The sequence below is a fragment of the Carassius carassius genome, chromosome 27 (assembly GCF_963082965.1).
Source record: "Carassius carassius chromosome 27, fCarCar2.1, whole genome shotgun sequence".
Lineage (NCBI taxonomy): Eukaryota > Metazoa > Chordata > Actinopteri > Cypriniformes > Cyprinidae > Carassius > Carassius carassius.
In genome coordinates this window covers 17,819,025-17,840,404 of record NC_081781.1, presented here as the reverse complement: position 1 = coordinate 17,840,404, position 21,380 = coordinate 17,819,025, and the positions used below count along the sequence as shown (strand labels likewise).

At 38.6% G+C, this 21,380-nt stretch overlaps 1 protein-coding gene across 1 annotated transcript; it reads left to right on the top strand.

The window, feature by feature from the left end:
* The first annotated feature begins 1,052 nt into the window (after positions 1 to 1,052).
* On the top strand, positions 1,053 to 20,131 carry rp1l1b (rp1 like 1b). The gene is made up of 3 exons (XM_059513633.1): positions 1,053 to 1,557; positions 8,353 to 8,530; positions 8,634 to 20,131. The coding sequence occupies exons 1-3, from the start codon at positions 1,132 to 1,134 to the stop codon at positions 19,478 to 19,480; spliced, it is 11,451 nt and encodes a 3,816-aa protein (XP_059369616.1). The 5' UTR covers positions 1,053 to 1,131; the 3' UTR covers positions 19,481 to 20,131.
* Positions 20,132 to 21,380: the final 1,249 nt, after the last annotated feature.

Here is a 21,380-nt window from a genome sequence, read left to right as displayed (position 1 = left end):
GTCTTTTTTAAGTTTGTGAGTTTATCCTCTTGTTTAAGCTTAATAGTTTATGCCCAAGTTTATCAGGATTGTCTTTACACAAGAAATATTCTCTTAAAAGAGGTAAAAATGACTTCTTATGATCAACGCTCTTGTGTTTGTTTCTTATGAGAAAGTATGCAACATGCACAGTTTGCAAGTGTGCATAAAATCTCGGCATAAAATGTGGTCCACGTCTCAGATTTGTAGTAAAAATATTGGAATTTAGCAATTTTCTAAAGCATTTTTATTTATGTAAATATTTTTCTTTTCTATGTTGTTTTAGATACTTTTATTCTTAAAACGAGTAATAAAGCTGAATGAAATCAACATAAATTCCAGAATTTCTTAATTATTTACTTTAAAGACATAAGCACTAGCACTTGTGTTAAAATCATGTTATCCAAAGAGCACCAGTGGAAGTGAGAACATCTGAAATATGAATAGTTATTAATCAAATCACCTAGAAATAGTGCAGAATCTAAAATTTCTTATTCAGTTTAGATCCTAGCATTTTTGTATACTTTTACTTTATTCTTGAATCTGAAAAACTGTTTTGGTTTCAGGTTTTAATTATATTTTAAATTCCAGATACAGCCCACATTCTTACATAGTTCATACTTGCACATTTGTTTCATAGGCCAAACCATTTCAGTTGCATTTCTATCCAATTTGTATCATTGTTCTAATGTTCACTGGGCTTGACAACCTAATGGGCTTGACAGTGAATTACTTAATGCACTGTTAGTGATATTAACGTGGGCATATTTTTTATGCTTTTGTCTTTTACAGAATGGAAGGAGAGGATGAATGATTGTGATCTGCTAGGCCAGAGAGTATAGCCCTGCTATGTTCTCATGTGGTCCCTTTATCATCTGATTAAACCTATAGTCAACTGACATCTACCACAGGCCACTGGATGAAATTAAAATGGCCTCTCACAAGCAAAGCTTTCAATGCTTTGACACCGTCACAGACGACCCATCTCTCAAGCCCCCTTTCCCCCATGGACACTGCTCCTCAGCGTCCTTCAGAGGCTCATCCGGTTCGACTAAACTGGAGCCGCTGGAGGCTCATGGATGCTATCTCTGTGCTGATCACCAGCAGGCCAAGATGATGGCCTCAGAGGCCACAGGAGCTTACTCGAACCCATGGTATCATTTCCAGACACATCCACACTCTCAGCAGTATACAGTCAAGAGGCCCACTCAACTTGAGGAAGCTCCTGGGCACGTTGAAGATCACCACCATCACCATCCTCACAGACACTCCAGGAAAATTGTGCTTGTGAAAAACAGTGACCCCTCAGTCCGGAGGAGCATCGTGCTGCGCCGCAGGAGCCTGCGCAGTCTGGCACTCTTCATGGACGAGGTCTCTGAACTCATGCAGTGTCTCATCAGGAAGCTCTACACACTGGAAGGCCACAAGGTGAGTCTCTTCTTAAAATATACTCTAATGTCCAAATGTTTCGGCTCTGTAAGAAATTATTACAAAATTAACTCTATTATTCAGCAAGAGTTCGTTAAATTGAGCAAAAGAGTCAGTAAAGATATTTATAGTGTTACAAAAGATTTATGTTCACGAAAAAATCCTGAATATATATATATATATATATATATATATATATAAAGCAGTTCAGCTATTTATTGTTTGACAATAATGTTTCTTGAGCAGCATTAGCATATTAGATAGAAATATCATGAAACACTGAAGACTGGAGTAATGATGTTGAAAATACAGCTTTGCCATCAAAGCAATACATTTCATTTAAAATATATTAAAATATACAACTTTTAATCTTATATTTCACTGTGTTGTTGTTGTTGTTGTTGTTGTTGTGTGTGTGTGTGTGTGTTTAATTGTTATTTTATTAATGTTTAAGTTCACAGTTACTATAGAGGAAATTAAATATTTGCTTCTGCAGAAATTTACTCAGCTTCAGAATTTATGAATGGAATCCATTTCATTTCTGTCTGAAGTTGAATTGTACACAAGTACAGTACAGATTGCTGAATCACAGGAAGTGAAATTTTACTGAATTAATCATGTAATGTGGGGTGGAGGTGGGGATATAATCACCATATCAACGTTTTTATTGCTACTACTATAGATCCAGTAAACAATTTGCACATACTGTACCTTTAAACTTCAAGACTTTGATTTGATTTTTATCTCGATTCAAATTTATGTTATTGTCAATTTAGTTCTAAGTGACGCACAACCCTAGAAATCACGGTCTAGCTCTGATCAGTTCAGTGGTGTTGCACGTTCTGCAGATCATTTGATCATCATGCAAGACGTTTGATTTGAACAAGGGTTGCACACTAAAATAAAATTAATAATACAACAAGACTGACACATGTACTCTTAAGAGAGGATCTACTAAGTTGTATCTTTAGTTTGTATCTCAGACAGAACACAAACTTAAGAAAAGTCAGAACTTAAGAAAAATAAAAGAAAGAAAGGCCATGAAGCCCCTGTCCACACTAAATATTGTCAGTCAGTCTTTAGGTTTGCTTATTTGTGTCTATCTGGTTGGGTCTAAACATTAAGACAGTGTTATAAAATGTAGCTATTTACATGTATATTAACTGACCCAAATTATGTAAGAACGCTGTTGTGCAGGAGCAGCAAATGTTTTAAGGACACAGAGGCCTCTAGTGGCTGAAACCGGAGGCTCTGATACAAATAATCAACAGGCTTTGGAGAAGTTAGGCTAGCAAATCTGTTGATCCTTCACAGCTCTCTCTTTAGTTAAAAACACGTTTACAGGAAGCTAGGTATTTGTTAGTGACTCCACGTCTGACAGCTGGAAAGTCCCAAAGCTGTGGAACCACTAAACTTGAACTCTTTAATTAGATTTTTGTACATTAGTTATTTCAGTCAAGCAAACAAAGTGACGGTCGCCACAAATTGAGTTGTTTGATTTATGAAGCACTCATAATGCTGAGAACAAGATTAGTTGAGCAGATCAGTCAGCGTAAAGTTCATTTTAGTTACTATCACTCCCACTAGCGCTTAAGGGCAAATGCCACAGACCACGGAAGAGGAAAAAATAAAGAATTACAGTCTGCAGGTGGTTTGGGTAGATAAGCAATGGACAGAGTGGCTCGGGCAGTGTAAGAAATAGCCCCTCTGGGACAGAGCTATGGCAGCCCTGATAAAAGGTGAGAGGCTAGGAGTTTATACATCCCCAAGGGGCAACCAGAGGCTGTTCCACAAAATCAAGACACGTCTCGAAGTGTTTGCACGCAATGGGCACGGTCCAGTGTGCTACGGGGCTAATGGTGGCATCACACTGTACGCAGAGAAAGTGCTAGCTGTCCCTTTAAAAGGGGAACACTTCTTGGCTTGGAGTCCACAGAATGTCTGGAGTCAATCCAGGCATTTCCTGTCCATCAGAGCTGGACTCACTAGTCATTGCTGACTCTGGTCAGCGGTGTTGGTCCTCTGTGGGTCTAGAGCAGGCACATCCTATTAGCACTGCCACAGGCCTGTACTTCCCATAGAAAACATGCTGTAAAGTTGCACACACCCCTCCACAGGGGCCTGACTGAAACATGGATAACATTATGAATGGCAAAGAGACAATGCCAGAAATCGACCAGCACTAATGTTAAGGTTTATTTGTCAATGGCTGAAAGTTGTACATGTAAGAGAACAAGAACAAAATCCTGCGTGACCCTCGTGTGTCTTAGAAGATATAAAGTTTTGTGATTCGGTTGCTGGGAAAGACAGATTTGAGTACTGTTAGTTTTCAGGGCTCTAGACTGTATATAAAATGGTCACAAAAAGTTTAAAAAGTTTAATATAAATTTGATTTAAAACATAGTCTCTAGTAATGACAGTTTGGAAAAAGCAATTGTGAAGCAATTCTTTTTAATGTGTCAGTCAAAATAAATGAATTAACAAATCACAAAACGGTGACTGATTTCCCACTTAATACTAAGTCATTTGGAAATTATGTTCCATTATTAATGAACCGACAACCATTACTTGTTGTAAAGAATTTTTTTTTTTTTAAATAGCATTCTGAAAAATTTTTTTTCGTAAAAAATAGTATTTGTCATTGATTAGCATAGTGAGGTCCAATGATGGATTGACGATATACTAAAACCATATAAACAAAATACACACACACACACACACACACACATACACTTAAATATATTATATTTAAAATAAATATCTTAATATATATTTAGATAGGCAGTAATATTCTTACAAAAAAGAGTGACATTTATTTATGCCACAAATACAGTACAAATCTAAACAACCATCTTAGTCAAGTGATAAACACATGTTAATTCTGTGTACAAGCTGTTTGTAACATTATTTTTTACAACTAAGTTCCTTATTTAGTTTTATACTATTTTGTGTGTGTACCATTTAAGATTTCATGCCTTTGACCATAGCATTCTCATCTTTGATACACTCTTTTTAAATATCTTTGAATAAATGTTTCTTGCTGTTCTTGTTAGATATGATCAGGATATTCCTTTACTGATATTGTTGCACAGCAGTGATGCACCAGCATCCAGAGAATAACTATTAATCTTGCTCAAATCAGAGCTATTTTGAACCAGCAGAAGCAGGTCAATGCCATGAAAACATACAGTTTGAGATACTCGCATCCTCTACAGTTCCAGTTAATTATCTTCAATCAAACCCACTGCAAACCTGAAAAGTTTTGAAAATATAAAACTGCAGAGCATGCAGATTTAACATAAGGTTAGTACTGTGTTAAAGAGTGCTATGTCATGTTGATATGTGTTTTGAACTCCCTATATATACAGTATATTATGCTTTCATGAGTTTGGAACCTGATTCTGCATTAGATGTTGTTTGATTACTACAACCTGAATTCCGGAAAAGTTGGGATGTTTTTTAAATTTTAATAAAATGAAAACTTCAAATCACATGAGCCAATATTTTATTCACAATAGAACATAGATAACGTAGCAAATGTTTAAACTGAGAAATTTAACACTTTTATCCACTTAATTAGCTCATTTAAAATTTAATGCCTGCTACAGGTCTCAAAAAAGTTGGCACGGGGGCAACAAATGGCTAAAAAAGCAAGCAGTTTTGAAAAGATTCAGCTGGGAGAACATCTAGTGATTAATTAAGTTAATTGATATCAGGTCTGTAACATGATTAGCTATAAAAGCTTTGTCTTAGAGAAGCAGAGTCTCTCAGAAGTAAAGATGGGCAGAGGCTCTCCAATCTGTGAAAGACTGCGTAAAAAAATTGTGGAAAACTTTAAAAACAATGTTCCTCAACGTCAAATTGCAAAGGCTTTGCAAATCTCATCATCTACAGTGCATAACATCATCAAAAGATTCAGAGAAACTGGAGAAATCTCTGTGCGTAAGGGACAAGGCCGGAGACCTTTATTGGATGCCCGTGGTCTTCGGGCTCTCAGACGACACTGCATCACTCATCGGCATGATTGTGTCAATGACATTACTAAATGGGCCCAGGAATACTTTCAGAAACCACTGTCGGTAAAAACAATCCGCCGTGCCATCAGCAGATGCCAACTAAAGCTCTATCATGCAAAAAGGAAGCCATATGTGAACATGGTCCAGAAGCGCCGTCGTGTCCTGTGGGCCAAGGCTCATTTAAAATGGACTATTTCAAAGTGGAATAGTGTTTTATGGTCAGACGAGTCCAAATTTGACATTCTTGTTGGAAATCACGGACGCCGTGTCCCCCGGGCTAAAGAGGAGGGAGACCTTCCAGCATGTTATCAGCGTTCAGTTCAAAAGTCAGCATCTCTGATGGTATGGGGGTGCATAAGTGCATACGGTATGGGCAGCTTGCATGTTTTGGAAGGCTCTGTGAATGCTGAAAGGTATATAAAGGTTTTAGAGCAACATATGCTTCCCTCCAAACAACGTCTATTTCAGGGAAGGCCTTGTTTATTTCAGCAGGACAATGCAAAACCACATACTGCAGCTATAACAACAGCATGGCTTCGTCGTAGAAGAGTCCGGGTGCTAACCTGGCCTGCCTGCAGTCCAGATCTTTCACCTATAGAGAACATTTGGCGCATCATTAAACGAAAAATACATCAAAGATGACCACGAACTCTTCAGCAGCTGGAAATCTATTTAAGGCAAGAATGGGACCAAATTCCAACAGCAAAACTCCAGCAACTCATAGCCTCAATGCCCAGACGTCTTCAAACTGTTTTGAAAAGAAAAGGAGATGCTACACCATGGTAAACATGCCCCGTCCCAACTATTTTGAGACCTGTAGCAGAAATCAAAATTGAAATGAGCTCATTTTGTGCATAAAATTGTAAACTTTCTCAGTTTAAACATTTGCTATGTTATCTATGTTCTATTGTGAATAAAATATTGGCTCATGTGATTTGAAAGTCTTTTAGTTTTCATTTTATTAAAATTTAAAAAACGTCCCAACTTTTCCGGAATTCGGGTTGTACAATTAAAAATGTTTTTTGGACACTACTCATGTTTCTTAGCTTTTTTCTTTCCCAAAAAGCCTTAAAGAAGACAGTTATTTCTTCATTAACCTTGTGAAAACTGCATTTGAAATGCATTGATTTCATACTAAGTATACTCAGTGTTGGGGGTAATGCATTACAAGTAACGCGAGTTACGTAATCAGATTACTTTTTTTCAAGTAACTAGTAAAGTAACGCATTACTTTTTAATTTACAAGAAAATATCTGAGTTACTTTTTCAAAAAAGTAACGCCAGTTACTTTGTATTCCCATTTTTTGACTGACAAGCCTCCTGTTCCCATATTGGGAGAAATCGGAAGTATTGAGGCGTTGTGTGCGCTGTGTGAACATGTTACTGTAGTTCTAGACTAAATGTGAATGTGCATTAATTCATCCCACTCACAAAAAAACAAAAAACAAAACAGATTTAGTATTCATCAAAATTAATCAAAACAGTGAAATGCAAACTCAGAATATGACGCAAACCTGCAATAACTAAATATATTAAATAACACAAATGTATCTATTCCCATTTTATTAACAGTGTCTTTGCTGCTGACCTTTAATGATCCAGTTCAACCATACTAATAATTAAAAAATGACTTTAGATAAACTAACAATTGTGCTTCATTGTTTTTTTTTTTTATTGCTGAAGAGTGTTGAACCTTCTTCTCCTGTGTTCTACTGTAGAGACGTGAATTTACTTTTCCTTCAGCCTGAGGTTTATTCATTACACTTTTTGGTGTGAAAGGGCTTTTACATTTGCTATAAATAGAACTTCTTATATTAAAAACAATCAAGCCCTGCTCATATTTAAAAAGTAACATGAAAGTAACGCAAAAGTAATGTAACACATTACTTTCCATAAAAAGTAACTAAGTAACGTATTTAGTTACTTTTTTAGGGAGTAACGCAATATTGTAAGGCATTACTTTTAAAAGTAACTTTCCCCAACACTTAGTATACTACAATACATTCAAATATTTATTTACTTCAAATGCCCTGCAATTGTACATTTAGTATACTAAACTATTAAAGTCTGCTTTAAATGTGCGTAAGTAGTCCAACTAAAGTATGCTGTATCTAATTAAGCTAAACTGGAACTACTGCAAGTATACTTAATGTACACTTTAAATATCTTGTATATAAAGATCAAGATCAATGTTAATCAAAAATCATACAGTCCTCATCAACAGTGACATTAATACACATTTTAGGCTTAACATGGCTAGTGTATTTGTGCACAAGAAGTACTCCAAATTATTGTTATATCAGTATATAAACCGATATTATAATAATTTTATATCAGTAAGTCCTGAGAGGTATGTCAGTAAACATGTTAAATAGATTTGAACTATGTGTATTTTAAATATATTACTACTTTTTTAGCACAAGAACTTATCTCTGATGAACTCTGATACTATTTGATTTGCTAGTTGATGTTGATTTATAAAGAAATATAGATATAGTCACAGTTTTTTAATTAGGGACAAAAGCTTTTTGATTGACCTGTGACCTATTTGTTTGTACATTCTTGTTTATGCTGACCCATGGGTACTGACACATGTACCTAAAACAGCCTGCATAATGGATCACACACATTTTCAGATCACTGTTTTCATGATTAAAAATTAGTGTGGGAAACACCAGATGGCTTGACTTCCCATGGCCATTAAACTTTAATTGGTATGGCTTTAATCCATTATAGCACATTTCCTCATCAGAACTTGGCAGTTGTAATAATCCCTGCTGATTTAATTTCAGCCAGATATTGCTGATCTTAATCAATTCGATTCTGTCATATTGTAATCAACCAGCAGCACAGTCTATGTAAAGTAGCAAATAATTTGCATGTTTTTCAGATTGACAGTGTGCAAAGTCTGCTGCATTGCCCGAGCATTTTAGTTTGTGTGGGACGTGAGCCTTTCCACCCACTCCTGTTGAACAACTTTAGGAAGAACTCTTACGACAAACTTCCAAGGCTGAACACAAAGCAACGCTCTAGTGTCTGCAGTGATGAAAAGGGGACCAGGAAAAATGGTAGGTCACACTGCAAAAAAGTACTTACTTTACAGTAAAAAATTAACTAAAAATCCTCAAAACAACATAAATTAGATTGATTTGTTTACTTTCTTACTTCTAGTCAACTTTGGACTTGAAACTAAGAGAAGCGTCATCCATCCAAGGTGTGATTCAAGCAACAGATCAGCAAGACTATCCATCTCTTCTGAAAAGTTGTTTCCCAATGGACTTAACTCTTTACCACCAGGGCACAGAGGTGCTTGTCCTCATCCATGTGAAAATACGATGGATGATGACATTGAAAAGCGAGTTCTGGTCAACAAAGACGGAAGCCTGTCAATGGAGATGAAAGTGCGCTTTCGACTATTACACAACGAGACATTGCACTGGTCCACGGAAGTGAAGAAGGCAAAGAGCACTTTTAATGAATCCCATATTGTACATGATGATGCTCGTTCCCTCTCGCATGGCAGTGCTGAGAGCTGCTCAGAAGCCGATTCTTGTGCTGCTGGCGAAGCAGATGAGGCATACAGCACCAAACGTTACCAGAGACACTTTGAGGAGCCACATTGCCAGCACTGCTGTGCTCACTGTCAGGGATATGATATCTGGAAGAATCCTGTACCTCCTGATCAAGGATCAGTAAGACGCATCAGATCTTCAAGCTCAAGTGCGTCCTCGCGGAGAATAGTATGCAAAATGGCATCTACTGACAGCATACGCACAATGTCCAGTGAGGAGTACACAGAGCATGTAGTGGAAAAGGCAACTTGCATTCAACGGACCTTTGGGCAGCAGGGTGACTCCACAGTTGAACAATGTACCATCAACCATTGCCACAGTCGAAGTGAAGTACGCTCAATGTCCCCTAAAACAAAGAGCACAAGTGTTGTAGAAGACAAGCCTGAGAATACTCATGTATCTGAAAATGATGAGAACAGACCTGATGTCATATCTTCTAACCTCCCTAAAGATCAATTAAGTGTTCAGATTACTCAGCCAGTTGAGGAAGAGGAGAGGCCTGTATCTGTTGTGAGTTCTTCTTCTCAAATTTTAGCATCACTGAAGGAGGATCAAGATGATGAAGATGTTGACCTTCCTCTGAACACCTCGGGAACATCTCATGGCCAACAGGAAGACGAGGAGAGCAAAGATGCAGAACCAAACCCATGTTCTACTACATTCTGTAAATCTCCTGCATCTCCGTCACATTTGTCACCAAGACCACCAAGCAAAGCTTCATCTTTAGGACAGTCTAAAAGATCCAGAAAGTTGGTCAGTCCAGAAGTAGAGGATGAAGAGGGCAGGTCTGAAGCATCAGCGGCACACAAAGCATCATCCAGACTCAAAAATTTGGTCACGAAGGACTTAGAATCTCCAGGGGATTCTGAATCAACTGATCAACTAGAAGACATTCAACACAGAACTGATGTGCAAGATGAACAAAAAGACGAAAGGGCACTAAGTGCGCTGTCAGCCAAATCAAAAACTTCTGTGAAGTCACTGTCTGAGTTTTCAGCCTCTTGTGAGAATGAAAATGATGCTGAGTTTATTGGAGCAAACAGTGAAATAACAGAGGAGCGATGCTCGAGTGCTATCTCCATAAAATCCAATATCTCTGGAAAATCGAATAAAACAAATGTTTCAGAGGTACTTGAAAAGGATGGAAGAGCACCCAGTACCATGTCAGTAAAATCTCAGAAATCCGACAAATCAAGAATAACCGACATCTCAGACAGTGGGTCTGAGGAACAAATCTTTGAAGTAAGAACATCAAGTGCAATGTCTGTTAAATCAAATATATCCATAAGGTCAAAAGTATCAGATGTTGGCTTTGTTGAGGCGCTACAAGAAAATGTTGAGGAGAGGGCTGTAAGCGCTGTGTCATCTAAATCTAATATTTCTGATACATCTAGTCAGAAGCAAAAAGCTTCAAATATTAAATCTGGAACATCAAACAAGTCTGGAATCAAAGTGGTGACAAATGATGATCAAACAGTGGAGAGGGCTCCCAGCTCCATTTCGGTAAAATCAAATATTTCTGCAAGATCTAAAATGTCAATTGAGCTGAGCGAACTTGAAGATGAAGACAGATCCCCCAGAAGCATTTCTGTTCAATCAAATGTCTCGCATAAATCAAAGTCTGACATGTCAGAAGCAGCATCTTTCCAAGGAGATGAATCTTTAAATTCAGTGACATTAAACACACCTGAAGCTGAAGCAGCTCTTCAAACAGAGCTACCAGGGGAGAGATCGCCAAGCTCTGTGTCTTCAAAATCAAATATCTCTACAAGATCCAGAGCATCCAAAAATGTTGAGGTAGACCAAGACAAAGCACAGGAAAAAGATGATGTTCAGGAAAGAGCATCAAGTGCTATTTCTGTAAAGTCTACTATATCTGCAAGATCAAGGAAATCTGAAACAACACCAAAATCAGGAGAAGAAATGAAGGAACAAGCTCCTAGTGTTATGTCAGTCAAATCAAATGCTTCCTTAAAATCACATAAGTCTAAGATGGAGGAGGAGGAAATAGAAAACAGGGCCTCCAGTGCTTTGTCTGTTAATTCTGAAGTGTCCACATTGTCAAAAAAATCTAATCAGTCCGATGTAGAGCAAATGGAGAAAAGACCATCAAGTGCAATATCAGCTAAATCAAATATTTCTGTAAGATCTAAAGGGTCCAAAATGTCAGAGGTTGCAGGAGATGATGCTCGATTATCTGCAGCAGCATTACATATCTCTGAAACATCAAATGAATGCAGCACAGCACCTGAAGAAACCTGCATAGGCACAGAGAAGTCACCAGACAAAGAGAAAAGAGCACCAAGTGCATTGTCAACAAAATCCAAGAAATCCAAAATATCTGATATGGCTGATGATATTGTAGCTAGAGATAGAGATGATTTGAGATCTGCAAGTGCAATGTCCTCTAAATCAAATGTATCTGTGAAATCAGCGGTCTCAGAATTGGTCACAGAAGAGCCTTTAGAAGCACGGGACCAAACAGAAGAATGGGCTCAGAGTGCATTGTCAGCACAATCCAGTCGGTCAGGAGTGACTGTAAGTGAGGGAGTTGATGTTGCAGAGGAACGGCCACTAAGTGCCATGTCATCTAAATCCAATGCTTCTGAAAGATCAAAAAAATCCAATAATTTAAAAGTGCTAACTGCTTTGCCTCAAACAGCAGAACACCAAACAGAGGAACGAGCTCAGAGTGCATTGTCAGCTAGATCAAGTGTTTCAGCAATATCCAATAAGTCCACAATTTTAGATGTTTTAACTGATGAGATTGTTGATGTGAAAGACCAAGAAGAGAGAGCTTCAAGTGCTTTGTCTGCAAAATCCAGCATTTCTGCAAAGTCAAAGAAGTCAAATGCTTCTGCAACAGACTTCAAAGATGATGAGAAAGAAAAAGGAGACAGAGTACCAAGTGCTATGTCAGCAAGATCTGACATTTCTACCAAAACTAGTATCTCTGCAAAATCCAAAGCATCAAATGTTTCAGAAATACCACCAGAAAAGCCTGATGATGAAGAAAGTGAAGTAAAAGCACCAAGCATTACTAAATCCAGTATTTCAGTAAGATCCAATAATTCAAAGCATGCAGAAATGGGTGCTGAAGAAGAGGTTCTGAACATAGAGAGACCTCCAAGTGCAATTTCAGTAATATCTGATGTCACACATGATCTAAATGAAATTACAAATGACGGTGAAATCCAAGAAAGGGCTCCCAGTGCTGCATCTACAAAATCACGTTCCTCTATAAGATCCAGAACATCAAATGTTTCTGGAATAATCATATATGAGCCAGATAAAGAAAAGGTAGAGAGGGCACCAAGTTCTAGGTCATTGAAATCTGATGCCTCTGGAAGATCTGATCCAAATTACTCTGTCAATAAAGAAAAGGAAGCAAGAACAGAAAGCGCTTTGTCCTCAATTTCTGTAAGATCAAAGAAGTCAGAAGATTCTGAAATAATTAGCAGTGTAGAGCATAGAGCATCAAGTACATCATCAGTTACATCTGCAAGATCTGCAAGATCTAAAAGGTCAAATATTTCAGAATTAGCTCCTAAAGAAATTGGAAACACAGATACTGGAGATGTCCGAACATCAAGTGCAATGTCTGCAAAATCTTGTGCATCTGAGAAATCAAAATGTTCAGAAAGAACAACTGAGGAGGATGAAGCAGCAAGTAAAATGGTAGACAGAACAACCAGCTCTTTGTCTGTGAAGTCAAATCCATCCATAACATCTGATGCCACTGTTAAATCAAGTGCTGTGCCTACTAAATCAAATGCTTCTGCAAAATCCCTCCTCTCAGAAGCTGAAGAGCCTGACAGAAGATCAACAAGCGTGGCCTCTAATGCATCTGCACAAACTAAAATGTCTAAAGCAGGTGTGAACACAAAGGCAAGCCATTCACCAAGCAAATTATCAGTTAAATCAAATGTATCTACTAGGTCCAAGAAGTCTAAAGTTTCTGAGGGTGAGGACCATACACACACAAACACTGAAGATACAGAATTAAACAGAGATGAGAGTCTGTTGTCTGATCACTCAAAAGTATCTCAAACAGAGAACTCAAATGAATGTATTTGTGGTGCAATAAACAAACCATCAAGTCCAGTGGCATCTTCTGAAAAAAACTTCGTCCATGAAGAGATACCGACAAGTCCTCTGTCTAAAAAGTCAGCCAAGTCCGAAGTCAGTTCAGTTGGTTCTGCCTATGAAAGAGTTTTTACACCAACAAGCACCTCAGTTTCTATTGGGATTGTTGAAGATCATGAGGCTGATGATGTTGAGGAAATAGATGGAGGTGTTGTTTCAATTAACTCTGCTTCTTCAATTACTGAAATATGTGGTAAATCTGACCAGTGTTTATCAGAATCTCCAGTAGAAATCACAAATGAAGCAACACTGACACCAGAGGAAAGACCTAAAAGTTCGGCATCAGCCAAGTCAAATGTATCAGGTAAATCGAAGTCCAAAAGCTCTCACTGTGGCTCTACATGTCCTACAGATACAATTCAGGACAGAGATGATGTAGCAAGTAATAAATCCTCCAAAATAAAATATGTAATGACTTTATCTGTAAGCCAACCATCAGCCAACAGTTCAATGTGGCAGAGCTCTCAAACCCAGGGTATTCGTCCATCTAGCAAAACTTCCAATGTGTCTGTACACACTGAAATCACGGGTCAAGAGAAAGCTGAAAGTCCAGATGTTACCCATAAATCTCAAAGTGTCTGTTCAAAATGCAGTTCTACACAAAAGATAGGAACAGTTTCACATGCTTCAAGTGCCTCAGCAATCACAGAGTCTCAGAAATCCAAAACTAAAGAAAGAAATCCTGCAGAAATTACTGACAGACCAAAGAGTAATAAATCCAGTTCATCTTCTCGTTTGAAAGTAAAGGGTCAAAAGAATGATGCTGAAGCTACAGTTGTTAATGAAAAAAGCAATAAATTAAAAACCAAGTCAACACAGAAAATTGAGGACAATGCACTCAAGTGTCATTCAGCGACTTCTGTTGCCTCAGGAAACCAGCTAAGTCCCAACCCACCAAAGTCTCCTAAAAAATCCAAAAAACCTGTTATTCTACTTGGCAGCTCTAATGATAGCATGTTATCGCAGACCGTTCCTGCTCCAAAACCAAATGAAGAATATATTGACAATTTGAATGCAGCAGCAGAAAAACCTCAGTCTTGTAGATCAGATACAAATGTCAGTGAAATTAAAAGTGAAAAAAGTAGCAAATGTAGAAAAAGAATTGGAAGTGGCTCTTCTTGCCACAAGATGGATGGTGATATATCTGAGCTGAGTCCTTCTTCCTTGCCAAATGCTTCTCCAACTGAGGTGGTGAATGAATGGCTGAAGAAAATCCCATTAGACACCACCTTGTGTGATTTGGGCGATGAATTCCATGACAATTATGATTCGATAGAGCCACTTTGCACATTGCATGTACCATCAGGAGATGATAATGAGCATGGAAGTTTGCAGCCAAGTGATGTTACCAAGATTGAAACACAAAATGAAATGGAAGATGCTCAGGTGGTGAATACAGAAGGGGCTACTGACAAAAAATCTCCTGAATTGTCTGAGGATGATCACTCTCAGAGAAGGGATGAACCAAAGATGTTTGATTCTTCCGTTCTAGTGATGAAAGTCTTGTTGAGCCCCAAACTCGACCGATGCAATAGCCTACCAGAGGTATCTTCTGTATATGGACGTAAGCTCAGTGCATCAGCGCAAGGTCTTCTGGATTGTTTGGCAAATCTTCAGTTGTTAGACTTTGGTCCTAGTGCTGAAGACGGTAAAAAGGATAAATGCCAGGAGCTCATGAGCATGCTCAAATCTCTTTGGCTTTGTGATCCAAAAGACAGTGAGAAGACATCTGGGGAAAGAAAAAAGTGTCTGGATGAGGAATTCAAAGCCAGGTCATCCTCAGGGGTAGATGTTAACAGTGGCTCAACAGGTTCAGGGAAAAGTAGTGTCAATGATGGCACCCAAGCACAAATCAACACAGAATGTGAAGTCCTGGAAACCCTGACAAAGGAACAGGAAGTTGATGAAACAGTAGAAGGGGAAGCTTCAGAAACGCCAGGATCAAAACATGATTCAGCCACTCCAGATATAGCAAATCAAGCTCAGTTAACCCCAGAGACAAAGGACACAGATGAAGGAAAGCTAAAAGATGATGTCCCAAGCTCTGAAGAGACAATCAGGAGTAATGATAGTCCAAGGGAACTCATTGAAACACCTCTTTCCTCAAACAAGAGTTCTGGGAATAATCCCCAAAAAGAGGAAACTGAATCAGACCATCAAGAGGACACAAGTTCAGGCACTGCTCCAAAACAACAAAGAGGTCAGCTATCAAAAAGGCTTTCTCAAGATCCAGATCCTATATGGGTTCTGAATTTATTGAACAAATTAGAAAAGCAATTTATGACACATTATGTTAACGCAATGGCTGAGTTCAAAGTCCGTTGGAATCTGGATGACAACGAGCAACTTGATGTCATGATATGCGAATTGCAAGATGAAGTCCGCAGACGGATACAATCGAGTATAGACAGGGAGCTGAGGAAAATCCAAGGCAGAGCTGGAAGACCAAGACCACCAAAAGACACAATGTCACGTGAATCTACCATTCAAACAGAGCAAAGGCGAAGACGTCTGAAAGTGATGCGTGACCAATCAATTGATCCTCAACCTGCTATAAGTGACGATGATTATACAATGACAGGGACCGATTTCAGCGATCAGCGTAGTGATGATGAATATTGTCCTTGTGACACATGCTTGAAAAAGAAAATGGCATCCAAGCATGTGTTACCTGTGGAAATGCTTAATTCTGCCCCTATGATGATCGACTTTGATTTAAGGAGAATTCTTCAGATGAAGAAATCGGCCCCAAACAATGAAAAGATTGAGGAGACTGCCAATGAACAAGCAAGTGAGATGGAAGGAGAAAATGCAGGGCTTGAGGCTGTCAAAGAGGAGGATGAGAAAGATGGGGCAGATAAAGAAATTCTTGCTTCCAGTGCTCAAGAAATTGAAGATGAAAAACAAGAATGTGAGGAGGATGAAGAAGAAGATACAGCCAGACATTTAAAGAAAGATGTGGATGAATTTGCAGAGATGTCTGTTAACACAATGACTCCGCAACAAGATGAAGAGCAAGAAGAGCCTGAGACTGATTCTGGTTTAATGACTGTCAAAGAAAGTACAAGCAGTTTTAAGATTAATGAATTAGATGAACTTGTGGCAAATTATGACATTGGTGAATCTGATGATATAATGCAAACTGAAGCAGCAAAGGAGGAAGCATCTGAAGAACACACTGAGGAAGAATCAGAAGAGCAGGACAAGACAGCCAATGACGAAACTGCTGAAGATGGGAAAAACCTAGGAACAGAATCTGTTGAAGAGGGTGAGACCACTGCTGAAGCAGTAGCTGCTGGAGAGAATGAAATACCTGGTTGTGACACTGCAGAAGAAGGTGATACAGCTGAGGGTCAGACAGCAGATGGACAAATGGCTGAATATAAAACTTCAAGAAATGGTGAGGCAGCAGAAGATGAAACTGCAGAAGATGGACAAACTGCAGAAGCAGAAAGCACGGCAGAAAATGGACAAACTTCTGAAGATGTAACTGGAGAAGAATGTGAGACTGTTAATGATGACAATGCAAAAGAACATGAGATTGCTGAAAATGAAGTTCTAGAAGATGGACGATCTCCCGAATATGAAACTGGAGAAAAAGGTGAGTCCATTAAAGACGAGATTGGAGAAGGACATGAAACAGCTGAAAGTGAAACTGCAGAAGATGGGCAAGCTGCTGAAGATGAAACTGGAGAAGAAGGTGAGACCGTTATTGAAGACACTGCAGAAGTGGAGGAGACAGCTCAAAGTGAAACTGCAGAAGAGGGACAAACTGCTGAAGATGAAACTGGAGAAGAATGTGAGACCGTTAATGAAGACACTGCAGAAGAGCATGAGACAGCTGAAAGTGAAACTGCAGAAGATAGACAAACTGCTGGAGATGAAACTGGAGAAGAATCTGAGACAGTTAATGATGACACTGCAGAAGTGGAGGAGAGAGCTCAAAGTGAAACTTCAGAAGAGGGACAAACTGCTGAAGATGAAACTGGAGAAGAAGGTGAGACCATTAATGATGACAATGTGGAAGTGGAGGAGACAGCTCAAAGTGAAACTTCAGAAGATGGACAAACTGCTGCAGATGAAACTGGAGAAGAAGGTGAGACAGTTAATGAAGAAACTGCAAAAGAGCATGAGACAGCTGAAAGTGAAACTCCAGAAGATGTACAAATAGCTGGAGATGAAACTGGAGAAGAAGGTGAGACCGTTAATGAAGAAACTGCAGAAGAGCATGAGACAGCTGAAAGTGAAACTGCAGAAGATGGACAAACTGCTGGAGATGAAACTGGAGAAGAAGGTGAGACAGTTGATGAAGAAACTGCAGAAGAGCATGAGATAGCTGAAAGTGAAAATGCAGAAGATGGACAAACTGCTGGAGATGAAACTGGAGAAGAAAGTGAGACCGTTAATGAAGAAACTGCAGAAGAGCATGAGACAGCTGAAAGTGAAACTGCAGAAGATGGACAAACTACTGGAGATGAAACTGGAGAAGAAGGTGAGACCATTAATGATGACACTGCAGGAGTGCATGAAAGAGTTGAAAATGAAACTGTAGAAGAATGCCAAACTGAAGATGAAACTGGAGAAGAAGTTGAGACAATAAGCAACAACACTACAGAAGAGCACGAGACAGCTGAAAATGGAGAAACTGATGAAGATAAAACTGCAGAAGAATGTGAGACGACTGAAGATAAAACTTTAGAAGATGGACAAACTGCTGGAACAGAAACTGTTGGAGAGGATGAAATAACTGAAGGTGAAACTGCAGGGGAGGCTGAGGCATCAGCTAAAAATGCAACTATAGAAGGAGAAACTGAGAGCAGTATAGGTGATTATGAAATTGCAGAAAATAGTGATACAGCTGATAACAACACTGTAGAAGAGCATGAGATGGCAGAGAATAAATCTGTAGAAGACGGGCAAGCTGACACTGCAAGAGAGAGTGATTCAGGGGAGGAGGATGCCACAAAAGAGAGTGAAACAGCTGCGGATGAAATGGCAGAAAATGGCCAAACTGCTGAAGCAAGAGAGGATGAGACAGATGATGATGAACCAGCAGAAGATGAGCAGAATGCTAAAGAGAGTGAGACAGTTGAAGATAAAAGAAAATCAGAGAGAGATACTGCAGTGGGGACATCGGTTGAAGAAAGAGGAACTGATGAAGATGAAGACAACACAGATGATGCAGGAACTGCAGGAGGTATGACAGCTGAGGAAAATGAGACATCTGAAGTAGAAACAACAAATGAGAAGACCACTGAAGCTGAAATTGAGATGTCTGAAAAGGAAGCTACTGTTGAAGATAGCAACACGGCTGAAGACAAGAATGCTGTGGTAGAGTTGGCAGAGCAAACTCCTGATCATGAGACGACTGGAGAAGAGACGGACAAGGGTCAGTCAAACGATGAGGAAGACATAGAAACTGTCAGTTGTGAGGCATCAGAGGATAATGTTCTTTCTAACATTGAGGACACTGAGATTCATGTCTTGACTAACCTCGAGGGAATTGAAGATGAAACACCTCTTAAGAACAATGGTGACATTGTTCTAGATAGTGTTGACGATAAAGGTGAAGAAAGTGGAAAAGAAGATAATAATGTGGAGGTAATGGCAAGCAAATCTTGTTATGTGGGCAACACTAGTGAATCAGCTGAAGCTGGTGATGAAGCTGAGGATGACACAGAGCCAGATGAAGGGGAGTATAATAGAAACACTCTACCTTTACAGCCTCTGTTACAGCCAAAACCAAAAGATGACAAACCAAATGGGGCAGCTTCATTTAATATTTTGGTAGCGCACAATTCAGAGTTTGAAGATGGTGCCGATGCTGATGTAGAAGACTCAGAAACAGAAGAACACAACCAAGTCAGAGATTGGAGTTCTGAGTCAGAGACCAAGCCACAGAGGAAAACTGCACATAAAACCTTCAAGATGCTCATTCACTCTCTGAATTTCCTCAAACTCTCAGCAGCTGGACTACCAAAGAGCAAGGAAGAGTATAATGAACATGAGGTTGAAGATGAAGAGACCCCAGAGGACGGCAGTGATGATGCAGAAGACAGATCCTGTGTGGAGAAAGAAGAGGTGGAAGAGAATGGAAAGGAGAAAGGCAAACTCTCAGATATTACAGAGGACACAGCAGAAGGTGATGATGACCAGACAAATGAGACTAGTGATGATTCAGAGGACCGTGAATGGGAATCGTCCGGAAATTCCTTGCAAAAGCAGATAACAAAGTCATCCCTGGAATCTCAGCCAGGTTCCTTTGAGGAAGTTCAGGAGGAACAGGCTAAAAAGGTTTAAATCATCTGAAAGCCAACTGGTAGAATCCTACTTCAGCATAAAAGAAAAGAACAAAAGATGCTTTTTAGCTTGTAAAAATGTTTCCAGAGGGGTTATTTCTCTAGTATCCTTAGACCTTATAATTATTATAAGTTTTTAATAGCCCTTTTAATTCTTTATTTTATTTACCAAAGAGTAACATATAATGCACTTTACTTATTATTCACTTATGATTCCATTATATATGCAGATTATATATGCAAAAGCACAGCATTACTGCTCAGGTACTGTAAAAAGGGAACTGCTGAAACTTGAACAGCACATAAAGCTCTTCTGACTTGATGGAAGGAAAACTGTTTAGAATTTTAGTATATTTATGTCAGAACAACATATTTAATTGCAGTTATTTATATAATTCACTCAGTTGTAAGCCTTAGCCATTGGATGGACTGTTGACACTGGTTAATTATGTATTACTGAATCATACTGTATATGTGTGTACTGCTATACAAATGTTCCACAGTGTAAATGAAAAATCACACATCATAGTGACATGTAATGGAAATCACGGGGCATAAACTGTGGTTATGAGAATGAATGTATAAGAATCTAATTTACTTGTAGGTTGCTTGTGGGAAAGCATACCTTTAAAAACGTTTTTTTTCATCCCTGCTAAAACATAAGATATGTCCATTCCATCTGACTTAGTCAGAATATGTACACTAATGCTTACTTTTAAAGTAAATGCATGGAATGCAGATGTATATGATTGATATCACCAGAAATCACCAATATACAGCATATTGTGTATTATAAGGATTGAGGTGCACATATTAAGCCATGCCTTAGATGTTTTGCCACATGAAGGACTGTACATCTAATGGACTGTATTGTCTATGTTTTGTTCACACAAAACTCTAATGTGAAGTGATGCAGATTATACAAATGTGGTTCCTTCATTGCAGTTTCTTTTCTGCTGGTCAAGCGCTTAATGGTTAACTTAAATACAATATATTCCTTGTTACTTGAATGTACTTATTTCCTGCCTGAAATAAATACTGTATATTCAAGGTTAAAAGGTTTATTTATTGTTAGTTGCCAAGCGAAAAGGTTGAGTTCTAAAAAAAGAAAATGTTCCAGTTTTAAAAGAAGGCCCAAATCTCTAGGATGTACTGTACATGTCTACATATAGAATCCTTCCAGAGGGATGTTGCATAATTGAATTATGGGGTCATTGTTATTTAAGTTTGTCATTAGCAAGCATTAGCACTATAATAATGACTCCCTGTAGATACTTTTGGCCTGAGCTGATGGTGAAATAGATTTTCATTACTCTCTTGATGGTACTCTAATCTCTCTATAACTATTTTCAATTGTCTTCCAGTGAAATGCATATTCTATGACGGACACCTGCCACTCAATTACTCTTCATTAAATCAACTGTCTTCTTCCATAACAAAAACCCTGTTGCTTTGGTAATGGTGCCTTTCAGAAGTTTTCAATAACAGGGAAATTATTTCAAAGGACCTGACTTTGTCCCTGAACCTTCAATAGATCATACTATGACATTCATGACACAATAAAAAATACCCCCTGAAAATATTGAAGGTAAAAAAAATCAGCAAACTATTAATAACCTGACCCACCTCATCCATCAACCACCTAGTTAAGAGTCAATTCCCAGCCAGTGAGACATCTGAAACAACCTGCATTTTGTTTTTGCTCTCCGACTTTGCTGTTTTTAACAGGCCGGCTGGTTTGCTGAACAGGGGCAGAGCCCTAGGATCCCACGACAATTCCAATTACTCAAGTTAACACCACCCAAAATGACATCACCTGTCCAATCCATTAGTCTAATATGGATATTTGTAGACTAACTTGTGTGTATATTCAGGGACTTTTAATTACTCTCTTTCTGACA